The sequence below is a fragment of the Venustampulla echinocandica genome (genome assembly GCF_003357145.1).
Source record: "Venustampulla echinocandica strain BP 5553 chromosome Unknown scaffold_2, whole genome shotgun sequence".
NCBI classification, from domain to species: Eukaryota; Fungi; Ascomycota; class Leotiomycetes; order Helotiales; family Pleuroascaceae; genus Venustampulla; species Venustampulla echinocandica.
Genome location: NW_022474207.1, coordinates 2,027,809 through 2,044,609, shown reverse-complemented (window position 1 = coordinate 2,044,609; position 16,801 = coordinate 2,027,809). Strand labels below are relative to the sequence as shown.

The following is a 16,801-nucleotide window of genomic DNA, read 5'->3' as shown; positions in this document are numbered from 1 at the left end:
CATGCCGCCCCACGATACTCTATGACTTCAAACATATCACCAGGGACGAGGAGATGACCAGGTCACATCATCAAATTGTAACTGCTCTGGGTAGTTATGGTACTGACTGTATGATTCTGAATCTCCGACCAAGTCTTGCAGGTATTTTTGACCATCATAGGTCTGCGATGATACCTGAGGTGACGCCTTATATCCCATGTCGTACACATCAGCGGCTTCTGCTAAGTGATCCATGCAAGCCTCCCTTGGGTATTGTTCATATTCATCGAAGTTGCGTTGCGATTCTGAGCCTCCAGCCATGCTTTGTAGGCCTTCGTCACTATCGTAGGGGGAGGACGGTGCTGGATGCGTCGTCTCAATTCCCACGTCGTACATATCAGCGGTGCCGGCAACTTTGAGTTGGGATTCGCCGCTGCCGTAGGTGGATAATGAAGCTTGACGAGACATCTCCATTTCCAAGTCGTATACGTCAGCTCCCACTTGTTGCCCCAAGCGAGCCTTCTTTCGATGTGGCTCGCAGTCGCGCTTGCAGCTGGAGCACTGCCACCCAGCCTTGGCCACCCGAACCCTTTCAAGACACTTGGCGCACCGCCACCACTTCGGATCGATTTTGCGTTCATCTAACCATGCCTGCTCCTTTGCCTGCCGCTCTGCCTTATTCTTGGCTGATTTCTCGCCCTTGCAATGGCCGATGTCCTCCTTGTGAAATTCTTTGAAGTGGTCGCGGCAGTGGTCTTTGCGGGTAAATGCATTGCGTTTGCGATTACATCGCTGGTAGTCGCATGGGAAGGATTGGGCAGACGCATGCACAACAACGTAGTGCCGCTCGAGATCTGCTGGCCTTCGAAAAACAGGACGAGTGGCCGTCTTCCCTCTCTTCCAGCAGCGGTTGTCAGGGAACTGGCATGGATGGTAGTCTTTTCTAGCAGCCTGCCCCCTAAGAAAATAATTAGTGACACGTTGGGGGGAAGGATTCAGTGCGATACACGTACATGTCTCTATCAAGATACACTATTCGAGGAGTCCGTGGATATTCCGGAAACTCATCGCGAAGGACAAGGTATGGCTCTTTCGACTTTTCAACCACAAGGTCGTAGAAGTCTAACACTTTCATGTTTCCCATCCACTCGAGTCCCAAAGGCGTCGGTCGCTGACTCTGAAAGCTGAAGGGCATCGATTCCGTGATAGCTGTGAAAGGAATACTTTGGGGTGCGTCGTAATTGAGGATCTCGTTAGAATATCCAGTGTTGGAGGGACCCCCCAACTCAACTTGGGCCTCATCATTAGAGTACCCAGCGCCAAACGTGGGTGCTAAATCACCTTGATGATCAAGCTCCATTGTCGTACAACTCGAAGGCACAGAGTATGTTGTAGTATTCGAGAGCTCACTACTTGTCGAGATATCAGACCACGTGTGATCCATAGGAACGCCCCCGAGTGCTTTTGGCCTTGCTGCTGCATCATATGGCGTATATCTCGGCTTCGAGCTTATGGGACGGACATAGGAATTGGGCTGTGAGGCCATTGAAGGTGCTGTGTATCCCTTCAAAGACTATTAGTCTAAACTACCGGAGTCGAAAGAGTTCAGACCACTTGGCCGTGAACGTACAAGGCTACGATAAGGAAACAGAGACTGCTTACAATCTAAATTAAGCAATACAATGAAATAAAATCACTTTTAGGGAGCATACAAGCAAGTGTACCCGGCTGAAATAGATCACGCAAACTGAAGTTCTCTGTGCTCTTGCTGATGCTAGGGGGAGCGCTGCGGTTTCTTTAATATTATTTCTCTTACGGTTCGGATGAGGCTGACGGCTGCAGAATGTCACCTGCACGTCTTCTGACAAGGGTAGATTTGGAGCTTCTACATTTCAATTGTAGCAAGGCGCGCCCCAGACGCCTTCCACATGAAATCTTGCTTGGAGATACAATGCGGGTCTCCTGCACATTTGAACAGGACCGGACTAATGGCAGATAAAGCCTTACTGATCAATTCGACGGGAACAGTTCCCTCAGAGCCGAGTATGCGCTGTCTTCCCAACCCTCCACGCCCTTTCCTAATCTGGTCACCGTGCAATTACAGAACTAACAAGAAGAGGCTTCTAAGTCGTTAACGGCAGGATGTAAACAGTCAAGCAAAGGCGCCTGGGATCAAGGATTCGAAGGTGCGTGGAAAATGCCTCAGAGCCTCGTCCATGTACGACACCCGAAAGAAGCAGAACAAGGGCAGCCATGTAGTCGGGAAGACGTTCCACAGCCTTGCTGGGGCGTGCTGTACGTATTGGAGAGGATCTGAAGTTCGGCAAGTTTATCAGGGCAGAGTCCAAGGCAACTTTGCTGGACGCATCGGGGATCTGGCTAGAATGAATCTTGCCCAGCCACAAAGCAAAGCTAGCGAATGAAGAAGGGTTGCGAACGATCGGGCAAACACCCCCTTGGCCTCGACCACGTTTCCATCGATCATTGATCTCCTGAAGGAGTATTTAGGTGATGACACGGCGACGGTGCTGGGCCATTGCAAAATCGCGCTCGTCGATCAATTCGAGGAGGAAGCAGTCTTTATTGACAATCGCCCAGCTTGTGCGTCGTGCCGGCTCACCGGCCGATGCAGCCATATTGCAGCAAGAGGTCGTGTCGGAGAGCAACTGGAGTAAGGGGACAGCGCGGAACGTCTTTGTGGCTGTGTGAGGGCAGCTGGCACGCGTTATCAGGCAACAGTTCGCAGTTCGCCCTGCACTTTCTTCCGCCTCGTCGCTGCTTTTTGAGGGATGTTCTTTGCTTTTTCCCGTTATGAAGGATGAGGCTGTCAAACGATCGGGGTGGGTATTCCCAGGAAGTGGTTGCTGGCGACGCCCCAAGGCCCAGGCAGTCGACTGCACGGAGTAAGATGGATCGAATTGTAGAGTAATACGGAACATCGTACTTCGTAATCGGTGGGCTATGCAAAGACAGGAATGGCAGGTAGAGGATGGGCGACGATATGTACCTTGGCGTGGGGGTTGGAATTGGAAAAGGAGTGAGAGTGAGAGCGAGAGCGACGGCGATGTGAATCTTCCCCTTCTCATCTGCTCTTCTCTCTAGAAGAGAGGGTACTGTCCTGCTGAATTGTTAGCATCGCGACTGAAGGCTGGAGATGAAGAGGAGGGTTCTGGTTCGGAGTAGGGGTTATTCCGGCCGCCTCTTGATTGGCGAATCAGAGTCGAGTATTGCTCCCTCCTGAATGAGGTCGAATATACAACAGGCGAATATGAAACCACGACAACATCTTCTATATTGTAGCAGAAACAAGAATTGTGAGTAGCGATACCTACTGTCGGGAATTGAGTTGGGTTTCCCTAATTGTCTTATACTTTACTTTATCCCCCAACTTGGGGCCTTTGAGGCGACCCAAACTGATTTGGTCAGGTTGCAGCGACGGAGTTGGGCCGTAACGCAGGAATAGGTAGCTGCAGGTCACTGCAGCGGTCGCATGGCCATCAAACAAAAGCCTATAATTCGGTGCTTTCCCCAGCGAGGATGGCTCAGGTGTTTGCCAGCGCCGGCTTCGCCTTCGAAATCCTCACTCAGCGACTGGGTGGACGCCTATAGCGTCTGTCACCGAAATTACAAGTGAAGCGTTATGGGCGTGACGTATCACCGGCGGCCAGCACGAAATCAATATGAATAAGTCGGGGGAAAGCTGTCCAACTTGTGGCTCGGGTCGCTTTTGTGAGGAACTACAACAACCTGCCAGCCAAATTGGCCTCGATTGTTTGTTCTCTTCTGCTGGGCGCTGAGCGAAGAAGCCCGACGACCGACCGGGCAGCAAACAGCCCCGCCAAGCGCAATTCACGAAACTCGTCGCCCAAGAATCAGATCACACACTATCGGGAACAGAATTTGGTACAGGAGGCACAAAATCACCGTGTTCAGATGATCATACCTATTGCTAATTAAGAGGAGCTATTGCCGTCATTCCAGCAACACCTTGGTCAGAGCCAAATCATGCGCCGACCGGTTCCCACTCAAAACATTTAATCCATTGATGCCCAAAATACACGGAAGCTACTCATACATCATCCTCCAGAAACTTGTACGCGAACTTGAAGTCTGCCTTCCTCCGGTTCATCCTATGATACGTTAGCGAGTGTATTGAGGGAATTGGAAGACATATCGTCACGGGATAGATCGGGGAATGAGGTAGGGAGGAGTGCAATGAGATTTTGGAAAACGAACCATGTACTCTCATAATCAAAGAAGCGATATGTCCCTTGCTCAAACTCCTCTGTGATTGTCTTTGGCTCCTCATGCCTCTGGAACCACGTTTGGTACTGCTTATGGAACCGCCAACTTTGATCTTTCAACGCCTTGGCCGCGAGATATTGCTGGTATGTTCCTTGTTTGTAATAGAAGACATAGAAGAGAGTGTCTGGGTCTATTCGAGAGTATAATCGCGGATCATCGAAGACAGGATCTAGCTCCTGGGGATAATACGATGGCGTGTTAAATCGAATATCCGGTTTATACTTCCGCGGTGCGCCCACGTCAAGCATGTCTGGGGAGGTTGTTAGGGACGTTGCCAGCATTCTCTGCGATGATTGTGAAGGAGCAGCGGTGACCCGCCGTTGGGTTGCTTCGAATGATTGGAGTAGGTCTTGCAGGCCAGAGGGCAGGTGATATATTGATTCGTCAACTTCTTCCGAGTCGCCATTTTTCACGCCATTTGTAACGCCATTAGGTTGTACCGCAGCAGCTTTACGTTGTTAGTATCACGCATTACAAAAACGGGCAGTCCATACCTTTTGAGCTTTCTCCTGTTTCGGGAGCAGCCGGAGCCTTTCCAGACGCCCGGGAAGCACCTGACTTAGCAGTATCAACTTTATCGGCATTCTGAGACTGCGATATGTTACCGCCAATTACAGCTGTCACTGAGTGACTTAACGCTGGAGACTTCGTTTGAGCACTGGAAGGAACATCCGATATACTCGCGGATGCTGGGACGGCAGACTTCGTTACGGAAGACGCGGGCTGTGCATGAACCACATTCGGGGAAGCAGTAGAACTTGCCCTTCGCCCAGCAGCTGCCGGTAACGGGGGATGGCCGACGGCTGTACTTGGTGCGGGAAGGGCTTCAGGAGGCGGAGGTAAAGGAGCAATCCCCAAGTTATTCTTATCGCTTGCAGCGGCGGCGGCTGCTGCCGAGGCGTATTTGAGAGTTTCCCCAGGTGCTCGCGTCGGCACTGTTGCTGGCTTCATTTGGCTACCACCATTTGTTGCATTCGTTATTGGAGTATGTAGAGTTGCCAGTGTTGGAAGCGGACTTTTCATCTGAGTCGACGGTCTTCGTGCTCCACTATGACCTTCCGATGCTATAGATTTGGATTTGCCACCCGGTATACTACTCGACCTTGCATCTATGTCGGGAGTTTCTTCTTGTATTGACTGGGTATCTTGGGACGATACTCGGTCGTTCTCGTTGTTCATACCGTAGTTATCCTCTTCATCCTTTAAATTGAGCTCGTCGTACATCTCGTCGTCCTCCATGAAATCGTCATTCATACCATCGGAAACATAGTATCGAATAGATTCCTCGAGATCATTGACTTGGTCCGTTTCCACGCCACCATTTTCTAGTGAGCGTTTGATGAGCTCAAGCTTCCCTTGATGCCATTTATGTCGTTCCGTTATTCGTTCGATATCCGCCAGTCTCTCCGCCTTGGAAGTCTGGCTCTTCCCTTTCTTCATGGTGGCCTGTATCGATTGGCCTTCTGCTTCGAGGGTCTCTATTTGGCGCTCCAGTTCATCCACCATGTTACCCAAGAAGTCGCATGCTTCTACTTTCGCGCGCTCCTTGGGATCTAATTTCGCAGCTGCTGATAATCCCTCTTTCGAATATGCTTTCGTCTTCATAGCCTTCTCCACTGCCTTGAACTTTTCCATTTGCTGTGCCTAGTTAGCCTCGAACCCGGGAACAATAGCATGACGCATACAGTCTCGATCAATTTACGATTCTCTAGCAGTGGCCCCTTATCCTTAATGTCATTGCTGGCAGCCCATGTCTTGATCTGATCGCGAAGCCTTTGTAGCTTCTTGATCTCCCGTTTAAGGTTATCTTCCAATTTCTCCTTTTGGGCGGCATTTGTTGACTGCTCGATCTTCTCGTAGATGGACTCGAATTCCGCAACCCCTTCTGTGACCTTCTTAAAGCATTTATCTACCTCCTGCTGGAGCTTTCGTGCTGCCATCGTGAATGTTGGGGGCCTAGTAAAAGATTGTTTGGCGCTGAATGATGGATCTCGTGTTCGAGGTTCTGCAACGGGCGATATGTATGGGATGTCTCGATCCCCCGGTAATGTGGAAGCAGGGAGGCACGCGCGGTGAGGGACTCAAATATTACAGGAGACCTAAGGCTGGCGGTCAAGGGTGTATGTTGTTCGCGTTCACATTCGCGCTTCTCAAGATCTGATCGTGATCGTGTTGATTGCTGTCGGCTGTTGCTTGTTGAACCACCGCCGTCGCCTCGCTTGGGGCAGCCTGAGGCGGCTTGGCCATGCAGCCTTATTTCCAGCACAAGTCGCGGGGAACAGCCAGCAACTTCCATGTGACACCACCACTAGATACGCTTTGCGTTGTTAGGAGATTTCAATTTAGAATAACCCTAACGAAGTACTTCGTATAGTCGGCTCAATTATATTTTATTAAGACAGTCAAAGCTGTAATTTGCAATCATGAAAGGTAGGTGGTTTGCTTCGCAAGCCACAAAACTTAGTCTGACTCCTCTGCCAGCAATACTTCAGCGAGTTCTCTCAGCCTCTGTCACAGTTGACAAGCAGCTTGTCTCATCAATTGGCAAAGGGGTTCTAGTCTTTGCGGCTATCGCGCCTGGCGATACAGAGAAGGATGTAGATACTCTTGCCTCGAAGGTCTTAAAGATGCGTTTGGTAAGAATAACCCCACGCTTGAAATTCCTTTCATGCTCGAAAAAGTTGTCTTGACAAGCTAGTTTACAAAACTATTATACTGTGTGATTGCTTTGAGACCTCTTTTGATTTTCTTTCGGGGTTGCTAGGTCAGGAATACTAATTTAAAATGTAATTTAGTGGGATGATGAAGCAGGAGGCAGGGTATGAACCCCTGGATTTCTTTGGATCTAGCGATCATCTGATGTTCTCCAGTGGAAGCAAAATGTTCAAGATATAAATGGAGAAGTTCTCTGTGGTGTGTAGCTATTGCCTCTACTCGAAGCCTCTACTTATTCTTGTGGCCATATTCAGTCTCTCAATTTACATTGCTCGCATCAACTAAGAAAGGATTCAAACCCGATTTCCACGGAGCTCTAGGAGGGAGCGAAGCTAAGCAGTTATACGAACTATTTGTTTCAAAGGTCCAACAAGGTTATATGCCTGATAGAGTCAAAGATGGTGTATTCCAAGCCATGATGGTAAGCGCTCCAAGTCGTGCTCACAGCCTCGATCAGCTCACTAACAGTTGACCCAATTAGGAGGTTGCATTAGTCAATGATGGCCCCGTTAGTGTTATTATGGGTTTGGATTATTGAACAATATGGCTTACATGACCTAGGTCACATTAGAGTTGTCGGTGGGACAAGTTGGGCAGAAATGACATTTGCATTCTCGACTGGTGCCCAATTAGAGATGTACAAAGTGGCAACGAGCGACAAAGGACCAAAATGGCTTTATCACGATATAACCGAGTGTCTATTGGCCACTTTCTTAACCAGCATTTCTCCTACGGAGAAAGACTAGACCTGGCTATAAAGCGTGGTAATTTGATATTCTAGATTATATACCGGCTTGGTATTTTAGAGAACTAGACATCACTTTAGAATCGTTGTGCTCATCTGTGTGCTCTACAACCTTTTACTATTAGATACAGATCTGAGGTGTATTAACGTCTCCATCACTTCCCTGAAACTGCACTGCCTTGGGTCGAAAATTCACTTCCGAAGAGCAAGCATTGCCGTCGCTTGCTCGAGATACTGTAACGAAGCGAACCAGCTTAAAAAAAAAAGGAAAAGGGAAGATTTAAAGACAAAAGAAATGGCAAAAGAATACCCAATTATCAGTTCCAAATGGATACCGAGAAACTCAAGCTTTTGTTTTCTCTGGCGGAGCGTCCAGGGTCATCCTAGGTTGTCTGTTGATCAGTGGTTCAACCTCGGAAAGGCGTTAATATCCCCACTGCACCAACAGGCCTAGTCGCCTGTCTCCAGTTGTTATGGGATTTCTGCTTATTTTATTACATATGGGCAAATATGAGGCGGTCAGTTTTAGGGTGATAAATTGGTAGTAAGATTCACAGATATTCCCACAGCTTTTTCGCACAAGAAAAGTTCTCGAGGCGCAAATTATGGACTCCTCCCAATAAGCTAAAAGAATATAATTCAACTAATTTGCCAAATCTTTATTAAATCTGTTATTTCCAAGTGGGCTCTTGAAGTGTCAACCTCTCAAGTGTATAGTCCGGCGATTCGGCGAAACCCCCGTTCCGTGTTGACCGACCCCACAAACACCTTCACTGGAAGTTTCTCGAAGCTGGCGGGACGAGGCTGAACGAATATCTAACAATCTCCCCAACTTTCCGACGGCAGAATATCGTCCTCTTCACTCATAAACTAGTCCCAGAAATAACGACATCATGGCAGAAGAAAAGCAGCGTTCCCACGTCTATTTCGACATCTCAATTGGCAACAAGCCCGAGGGACGAATTACCTTCGAGCTGTATGATGACATTGTCCCCAAGACAGCAGAGAACTTCCGGGCTCTCTGCACGGGCGAGAAGGGCGTTGGCAAAGCAGGAAAGCCTCTGTATTACAAAGGCTCCACCTTCCACCGTGTTATCAAGCAATTCATGATCCAGGGTGGTGATTTCACAGCTGGTAACGGAACGGGTGGTGAATCGATCTACGGCACCAAATTCGACGATGAGAATTTCCAGCTTAAGCATGAGAAGCCTTTCCTTCTGTCTATGGCCAATGCTGGTCCAGGTACGAATTACACAGATCCACTCCTAGTTCTCCCCGTTCTATTTTAAGGTACTAACATCTGCAAGGCACCAACGGTTCCCAGTTCTTCATCACCACCGTCCCGACTCCCCATCTCGATGATAAGCATGTAGTATTCGGCGAAGTGTTGACCGGCAAATCAATTGCTCGCAAAATCGAAAACCTCCCAACTCAAGGCGGTGACAAGCCGGCCAAAGATGTCGTAATCACAGACTGCGGCGAGCTCAACCCCGATGATATTGCAGCCGGCCAACAAAAGACCGCCGATGTCACAGGAGATGAATACGAAGACTTTCCGGAAGACGTTAACAAGGAGCTGAGCGCTAGTGAAATAGTCAAGATCGCAGGGGACCTTAAAAGCTATGGTAACAAAGCATTCCAGGAGCTGAAGAACCTAGATCTCGGATTAGAGAAATACCAAAAGGGCATTCGTTATTTGAATGAGGATCCGAATATGGAAAAGGAGCCGGTAGAGACGCGGAAGCAACTTGATACCCTGCGGTACTCTCTGAACTCCAACGCTGCTCTTCTCGCCAATAAGCTGAATGATTTCGCCGAGGGCAAGAGATTCGCAACCAATGCGCTCGAGGTGTCTGGCCTTACTAATGTCGAGCAGTGCAAGGCACTGTTCCGTCGTGCTATCGCTGAGGTCGGTTTAAAGGACGACGAGGCGGCGTTGAAGGATCTGACCGAGGCGAACAAGCTCAACCCAGGTGATGGAGCCGTTGTTCAGGAGCTGGCGAAGGTTAAGAAGGCGGCTGCTGAGCAGGCTAAAAAGGAGAAGGCTGCTTACAAGAAGTTCTTCTCTTGAGCGGAGGTCATGAGATCATGAATTACGAGGCGTCATGGTGTAGATGAGGCTGTGAAAATGGCGGTTGCATGATCGCATGAACCACACTGAAGTCAACATTGGAGAGGGGTGGCTCTTTTGCTGGGAAAGACAACAAACAGTCTTACCACCGCGGCGCCTCTTATATTTCTAGGTGTGCATACATGGATCTCTTAGCCCTAGAAGCAGTACAAAAATGATAGAAATGAATTAATCCACAAACCCGCATATATCGTCATGTCCTTATCGGTGAAACTCCCCTCCTTATATACCCTAAGAATAAAACTCCCCGACGAAGAGGTAAACACCTCCTACATGCAACAAAACCGACCTCCACACGCCATATAGGTATATATATATGCCGTATTAACTGTAATACAAACTCTCATTATGCCACCGCCTCGACTCAAATAGGTCCCGGGGTGCTTCCCTTCCTCCGAAGTCCGCTAAGGAAATTCCTCGGGGCTTTGCTATTCCCATTTCTACTCGGCCCTCCAACGGGTGACGACCCAAGACTGTCTGCAGTATCATATAACCTCGGATTCTTACTCTCCTTCCCAAAAGCTGATTCCCAGAAACTCAAGCGTTCTCTTTTATCCTTATCCCAGTCCTTGCCGGTTAATTCACTGCTAGTGGTGCTAGGAGCGCCAGCGGTGATAGTGGTTGTGAATTCAGCCCAGGGTGGGTTATTTACTGGTCCAATATCCGGATTTGAATTCTGGATGATTTCTTTATCTTGAATGGATGTATCTTGAAAGCTATCGACGAGGTCCTCCAACTCCTGAGACTGGGATAGCTGGTCAACTGTCCGGTCACTAGTGTCCGCTATCAGGAGGCACTCATCGGCGCGGCGCTGGAGATCGATACAAATTTGGTTGAATTCGGCCAGGTCGCCATCAATAGTTTGAGTGTTTACATAGTGGGACGTTGAGTCTACCCATAACTTAACCAATGCGGCAAAGTTGCGGGCATGATCGATGAGGTATGGGAGAGATGGAAACCCTTCTCTCGAGGTTGCTGGCAGCCGCGCGAGTATAGTAATAGGAGTTGAGTAAGATGCAGGCAGTGCTGAAGTTCTACGTTCGGCAGAGAGAGCGCATATATCGTCGATGAAATCCTTCACGCCTTGACGGTGGCCGTAGAGGAATCGGTTCATGGGTTCCATCCATATCTCCTTCTGACCGAATGAGCCTAGGTTAGCAAGGGCCTGTAAGCTCTTCGCAATTAGCGTCAAGGTGCGCTGTGCTTTGGGCTGCGGGTGGTCTCGCAGAAGTCCGAAGAGTTTCGGGTTCAGTAGAGCTGGGCAGAGGAAGCGTAAGAATAAGAATCCGGATACGCTGGTATACGATACGGTACGAAAGAAATCCCCGTATCGATCTTCAGCAACAGCTCGAATATACTTCAAGATCTGGCGAAGTTCGGCTGGACAACGGGAAGCTGATCCGGCAATGGCTTCCCAGACATCTGTTGTAAGTGATATCAACAAAGACCAATTCTTGCCAGAATCTTCTTCCTTGGCCATCCGAGATGGGTCTACCTCGCAATCCGGATTGCGCGTGTTGATTCCGGCAACTTTGTCCGACAGGGTCTCTCGCAAGTATTCTGCACCAACTCGTCTCATGTGGAAATCCATCGCCTGAGTAAATAGGGAGTTCCCTCTGAAAAGAAGATTTGCTTCTCCTTGCAATGACCTTCCTATATCCCGGACCGTCTGTTCACGGTCGCTAGTAGAGTTAAAGGACTCATTCGATCCGATCCTTCTGCTCCATCGACGCCGGAACGCGGGCATCTCCCTTGTACTGCCATCTATTTCCTCTTCAACCAGCGCCATAAGCCAATCCCCAGCATGCCCAGAAACTTGAAATATATTCATCAATATTTCAGACAGAGGCCGTAGACGTGGAACGATAAATTGAGCAATCTGGTCTGTCAACCCGCTAGCAAATCCATGTAATAATAATGATATGGGCTCGTAATCCTTCGCGAGGAGCACAACGAGCTCATCATGGCGGAGTTTGAGAAATATTTCACCTATGGATTCCTGCAGATCATTCAGTATCGGCCACCAGGCTTCGCTGTCCTTGCCTCGCTCGAGCTTGTCGACTGGGATATCAACCGTTCCGCAGAGTACCCTTTCCGGCTGCTCGAAAACTCTCGACGAGGAAAACAAGACACGGCTGGAGACGCAATTGTCAACTCGTTTCAGCAGAACGGAAAGCTTTGGTGTATGGCCAGGAAGATCTAAGAATTCGTAGTCTTCGCGCCAAAAGGGGTTTCTCGTTTGGGGTTTAGTCATTGTACGAGCCCGGATTTCCCCATCCAGCACCACCTCAGCAAAATATTCTCCCAACGAGGGATCGTCTTCAGGCTTCGCAGATTGTTTCCCCTGGCGCGCAGCATCCTTCTCAACGGCGGGTTTCCGGATCTTGGCTTCCACAATACGGACGCTGAGAGATTTCTCGATCCGAAACATGTCAGTAGTAGGAGGGTCCTGGGGTGTGCCAAACAGCTCAAAATCGTCGCTTGGCTCTGGCGGTGATGGGCCGTAGATTTCTGGGACGGAGAACGCAATTAATAAACAAAACCACACCTCATATAACAGGTGCGACTCTAAAGCGATATAAACAGGCCGAAATATGGATAGCTGAGTGGAGGATGAAGTATATCGGGGAAATATGCCGATGCAGTGATCTTGATCAAGGACGGATCTATCCAACCTTTGTATTGCTGACCGAGATAATTGTGATAACTGAATAACGGATAGTAGAGTTACGTCGTTCTCCGTCAACAGCCTAAATTCTCCATTATCTTGAAGTATGCAAGATACCCTTCTCCAAGAGCGAGTAGGCGATTGTGAATCCCGTGTGGAGGGCCGTTGTACAATTGCCTTTGGGCACGAAGGCGCTCCTTTATCCCAGAGGAGAACCTTGGCAACCTTGATGATGTTCCCATCTTTGGCAACCGTAGGTGAGCTTGTTGAATTTGGGTAATTTTGGGAAGAACCACGCCTTGAAAGGGCCGACATGCGTTCCTTCGTGGGCTGCGCAGCTGCCGCGGGGAGAGCTGCTGAAGGGCTTACGTTCCGGATCTGTTGCCAACACAAAAGTGCTGCTAACCAGAGATCATGTTCCGTTTTGACCCCTGGTAATAAGTGAAGCTCGAGGCCAAGCGACCGGTTTGATATCTCCAAACACCTTACTTGTCTTTCTTTCGAGATAATTGGGCGAACTCGACATCCTCTGAGATCCGGAATCACTGTAAGGTGAAATGGACCTCTGTCTTCGCCTTCGAACATCAATGACGCCTTAACGTCATCAATATAGCAAATTCCCGAATGCCAAGATTCCTGTTCATGAGTCTGATACTCGACTCCGCCGCGCATACGACCACACAAAGTCTTCATTAACATTAATATTTTGTTAGCATCCCCCGTAGCGACTGGGAATGGGAGGGAATCGACAAATGGAATGTCATTCGTTGCTGAGAATGGTGACGCAGGTCGAGAACTTCGTCTAACGAGTCGTCGCCCACCCTTAACAGAGTTCGACTTATGTAGCTGCGGTGGAGGTGTAGGTCGGCTAGGAACGGACGGAAACATCACAGAAGTGGAACTATCAGTAACGCTTCGAGGTTCCACGTTATGGAAGGAGGATGCATTCGTAGAGTGCACCGAGCCGATACGGTGCCTACTCCTAGAGACATTCGTAGAAGTTGATCTATGACGAGTATGCTCCTTCACCCCACTAGTAGTGCGCGTTCGAGGCCGGGAGTGGAAGCTAACGGGTGGCCCGGGGCGAACAGACTCGAGAGATTCGGTGGAATATGAATCCTGGAATACTAGACCCTGCCGGCGGTCCCCATCCAACATAGAACGGGGTGAGGTTTGCGCAGAAGAAGGGTCAAATTCCCCCGACCTCAGTGTTCCCGATGCCAGGTGAGAGCCATCCTCTCCACGCTCCAATGGATCTGGGGTCACAGTACGAATTGTGCTTGTCATGCTAGGCCGCACTCTCGCCATTGTCTGGGACTCTAAAGGCCGATCCATTCCTCTCTTATCTGGTTCTGGAGCACCTCGGTGCCAATCCTGCAAAGTACCATCCTTATCATAGGGCCCACTGTAGGGTTTGCCGTCCATGCCTGCGGGAATGATGGTCATCGGAAGATAACTTTTTCTCCAACCTACGTGCATGTCCCATCCAAGTGGTACACTGTCGGTTGAAGGGAGCGACGCGAATCGGCTTGAAATATATGCACTACGCTGGATCGCAGAAAAAGCGCGTTCTTCTCGCTGGTGAGCCTGCCGAAAAGGCTCTGATCTCTCAATCGGATTTCAATCGGTGGTTCTCTAGATGTGGTTGGAGGGCGGTGCGAGTTCGAGAAATCCGGTCCCGTCTTGCCAACACTGAAAACGTCACTGCTCGTACAGAGCCGCAGACTTTCATATATCGCCCTTAAGACCAATGCGCCTCGGATCTTCCCAGTAACAGTCCCAAATCTCTATGCCTCCTCATGATAGCTGGCCATGTACCATTCGTTCAGCAGCGGGCGAGCGTTTCCTTCCCTGGCCAAGGAAGCCACTTCGCAATCGTGCAGCGAGTGAAATTCGGGGATCGGCGGCGAACAACGGATACATTGGGGGAAGAAGGAGGATAAAAGATAGCTGCGCGGCGTTGCGCGAGCTCAGTTGGATTGTGTTCTAATCAGTACAGCCAACCTTGGAAGGTCTGTGATGTCCGGCGAAAGTACGAAAGTATGATATCTCGGCTACTTGTACTGTGCGCTTTGACATCGATGCGCCACATCAAGACGTTGTCAGGCGCACACCAGACTCTTCACAGGCCGGGCATAAGGATTACGAAGTAAGGGCGCCTTTCTCGTGGAATGCTCCTTATTAATCAATTTGAAGCGGCAAACGAGACCAAACGAGGCCAAACAAATAGTTGCGTTCACGCCTCTATCCTTCAAACCCCTACCGCCTAATCTGGAGGGTTGAGAGGCAATCTACGGAGTATAATTACTGCGGAAAATCATCTCGGATCAACCCCTACATGTTGGCCACATCGGACATTGCCCGTTCCGTCTCTCAAATAATAATATCATGCCTATTATGCCGCTATTCTAGCCCCCGACAGCTCCGGGGAAAGCGACATTAGGTTAATTGGATGTTGTTTCATAAGCCCTCGTGTCTTTATTAATGCATTTTCCTTGTAGCTCGTAACTTTCTGGAGGGCCCAGGTTGCACGACATACGAAGCTCCTCGGCGAGCGCGGATTCGGCAGTGTTTAAATAATGTAGCTGGTAGTTTCAAGTGTTCTTCGTTATCGAAACAAAGGACCTCAAAATAGACGCAAAAGCAGAAGTTTCCAACCAACACCGATGACAATCCAGCCGAGAAGACATAAAAGAGCACGACAAGACCGTATCCTTCTTACTCCAGTCTCCATTGTAAGCCAATCCCATAGCACCCCGGATATAATAGCAATTCACGACGTAAAACAAGCAGAAATTCTCCTAATCCTCGGCGCCGCTTTAGCGGAAAGACCGATCTGACAACCCATCGGGGCTCACCGGGCTGAGCGGCTGACTTCTGACACCACTGAGATCTCCACTCCCTGTTCTTCGCAAAGCTTGTCTCATCGTTTCTATTGTCAATTCGCCAACGTTTGTAGGCGGAAGAGACGACACCTGGCCTCCCAGGGCCTTCGCTCGTGGCGAAAGCTCAACTCCTTTGATAGACGCGGACTTGCTTGTCGGGGGGGAAGTACCAAACCCTTGTGAGGAGACTGGAGACCGAACGGGCGAAGGAGATCTATTCAGCCCACCAGAGGATAATGAACTTAACCCTGCAACATAAATAGAATCTCTGCTTCCTGCGTGTTCCGCGTGCTCTGACTGTACAATATCGGAAAATGAGATGAAGCTCAAGCGACGTATATCAGTATTGTCGAGAGATCCATAATTCGATGCAGTCTCGTCTCGGTCTGTATGAGAAACCAGTTCGTCCGTCCAATGCCCAACCGGGGTTTCGGGGAAACCCACGCCTGTGACAGTCACTGCTGCTGGTTGATGAGACGAGTGCATAACAATTTCCACCGTGTCTGGGTCCAATTTATCGTTGGTGATAGCCTCCGAAGAAGCATCTAAGACTGGCGGTATATGGTTTTCGGTTTGGATGTGCGATGGGATTGCTGGAGAATTGGGCGGCAACGTGCTTTCCTGTACATCGCGCTCAAAGATTTGCGATCCAGCGGGAGAGGCTATTCGTGGAGATGATGATAAATTCCTCTGCGGCGAACAAGGGGGCGGATAGTGTTGGCTTGTTCGCGAATAGGATTGATTACTATTTGAAGCTTTCTGGGCCACGGGCGCTGCCAACGGGGGCGGCGCATTTGCGGATTTCATGTTTGGCGCAGGTTCAGTATTCTTCTTTTCCTTGGTCTTCTCATCCTCCTTCTTCTTCCCAAAGCCAAACAATCTTCGTTTCCCGTATTTGCCGCCTTCGTGTGTCGTACCCGCCCCGCTCTCCTCGACGTCGCTGTTTTCGGCAGGTATTGATACTGGTGTACGCCTAGACTCTTGAAACCCTTCGCCTAGTAGAGGAACTTTCGAGGCAGACGTCTGTTGCTGGCTTGTCGGAACAGGAGTGTTCGCGTGCAGTGTGCTGGACTCTGAAGCACTCATTTTGAAGATTCCGGACGCCCGGCGAAGTTGACAATGGCCGAGGGAATCGCTCAAGGGGTGCACGAAGGTAAATGCTGCGATGTGTCAGTTGAGCCTATAAGGATGTTTTAAGATGAGAGTGCAAGTTAATCTAAAACGAGGTGTAGGGTATCGAGCAGGCGGTACGTACTCCAGCTGACGTTAGATAAGTCCCTTTACTCTCTAGTCCCCTAAACCGAGGAAGTGAAGGATGACGCGGAGTATGGTTCGCTATAGGTTGCGAGCCACTAAATGCATCTTGGGTTTTA

The 16,801-nt window shown here is 49.5% G+C and overlaps 6 protein-coding genes across 6 annotated transcripts; 2 read left to right on the top strand and 4 right to left on the bottom strand.

The window, feature by feature from the left end:
* Window positions 1–36: 36 nt before the first annotated feature.
* BP5553_05032 (uncharacterized protein) lies at window positions 37–1,525 on the bottom strand (the record flags this gene model as incomplete). Its single annotated transcript, XM_032013655.1, has 2 exons — window positions 37–937; window positions 993–1,525. 2 exons carry the CDS (start codon window positions 1,523–1,525, stop codon window positions 37–39), a joined length of 1,434 nt encoding a protein of 477 aa, XP_031870255.1.
* A 2,523-nt stretch (window positions 1,526–4,048) lies between these two features.
* On the bottom strand, window positions 4,049–6,224 carry BP5553_05031 (Uncharacterized protein; the record flags this gene model as incomplete). The annotated part of the gene is made up of 4 exons (XM_032013654.1): window positions 4,049–4,109; window positions 4,216–4,732; window positions 4,779–5,922; window positions 5,970–6,224. The coding sequence occupies 4 exons, from the start codon at window positions 6,222–6,224 to the stop codon at window positions 4,049–4,051; spliced, it is 1,977 nt and encodes a 658-aa protein (XP_031870254.1).
* A 483-nt stretch (window positions 6,225–6,707) lies between these two features.
* On the top strand, window positions 6,708–7,602 carry BP5553_05030 (D-tyrosyl-tRNA(Tyr) deacylase; the record flags this gene model as incomplete). Its single annotated transcript, XM_032013653.1, has 7 exons — window positions 6,708–6,714; window positions 6,766–6,920; window positions 7,080–7,103; window positions 7,155–7,197; window positions 7,254–7,420; window positions 7,481–7,507; window positions 7,561–7,602. The coding sequence occupies 7 exons, from the start codon at window positions 6,708–6,710 to the stop codon at window positions 7,600–7,602; spliced, it is 465 nt and encodes a 154-aa protein (XP_031870253.1).
* A 1,035-nt stretch (window positions 7,603–8,637) lies between these two features.
* Window positions 8,638–9,815, top strand: BP5553_05029 (putative peptidyl-prolyl cis-trans isomerase (Cyclophilin41); the record flags this gene model as incomplete). The annotated part of the gene is made up of 2 exons (XM_032013652.1): window positions 8,638–8,986; window positions 9,052–9,815. The coding sequence occupies 2 exons, from the start codon at window positions 8,638–8,640 to the stop codon at window positions 9,813–9,815; spliced, it is 1,113 nt and encodes a 370-aa protein (XP_031870252.1).
* Window positions 9,816–10,239: 424 nt separating this feature from the next.
* Window positions 10,240–13,968, bottom strand: BP5553_05028 (GTPase activation, GAP; the record flags this gene model as incomplete). Its single annotated transcript, XM_032013651.1, has 1 exon — window positions 10,240–13,968. The coding sequence occupies one exon, from the start codon at window positions 13,966–13,968 to the stop codon at window positions 10,240–10,242; it is 3,729 nt and encodes a 1,242-aa protein (XP_031870251.1).
* A 1,394-nt stretch (window positions 13,969–15,362) lies between these two features.
* Window positions 15,363–16,514, bottom strand: BP5553_05027 (Uncharacterized protein; the record flags this gene model as incomplete). The annotated part of the gene is made up of 1 exon (XM_032013650.1): window positions 15,363–16,514. The coding sequence occupies one exon, from the start codon at window positions 16,512–16,514 to the stop codon at window positions 15,363–15,365; it is 1,152 nt and encodes a 383-aa protein (XP_031870250.1).
* Between the last annotated feature and the right edge of the window lie 287 nt (window positions 16,515–16,801).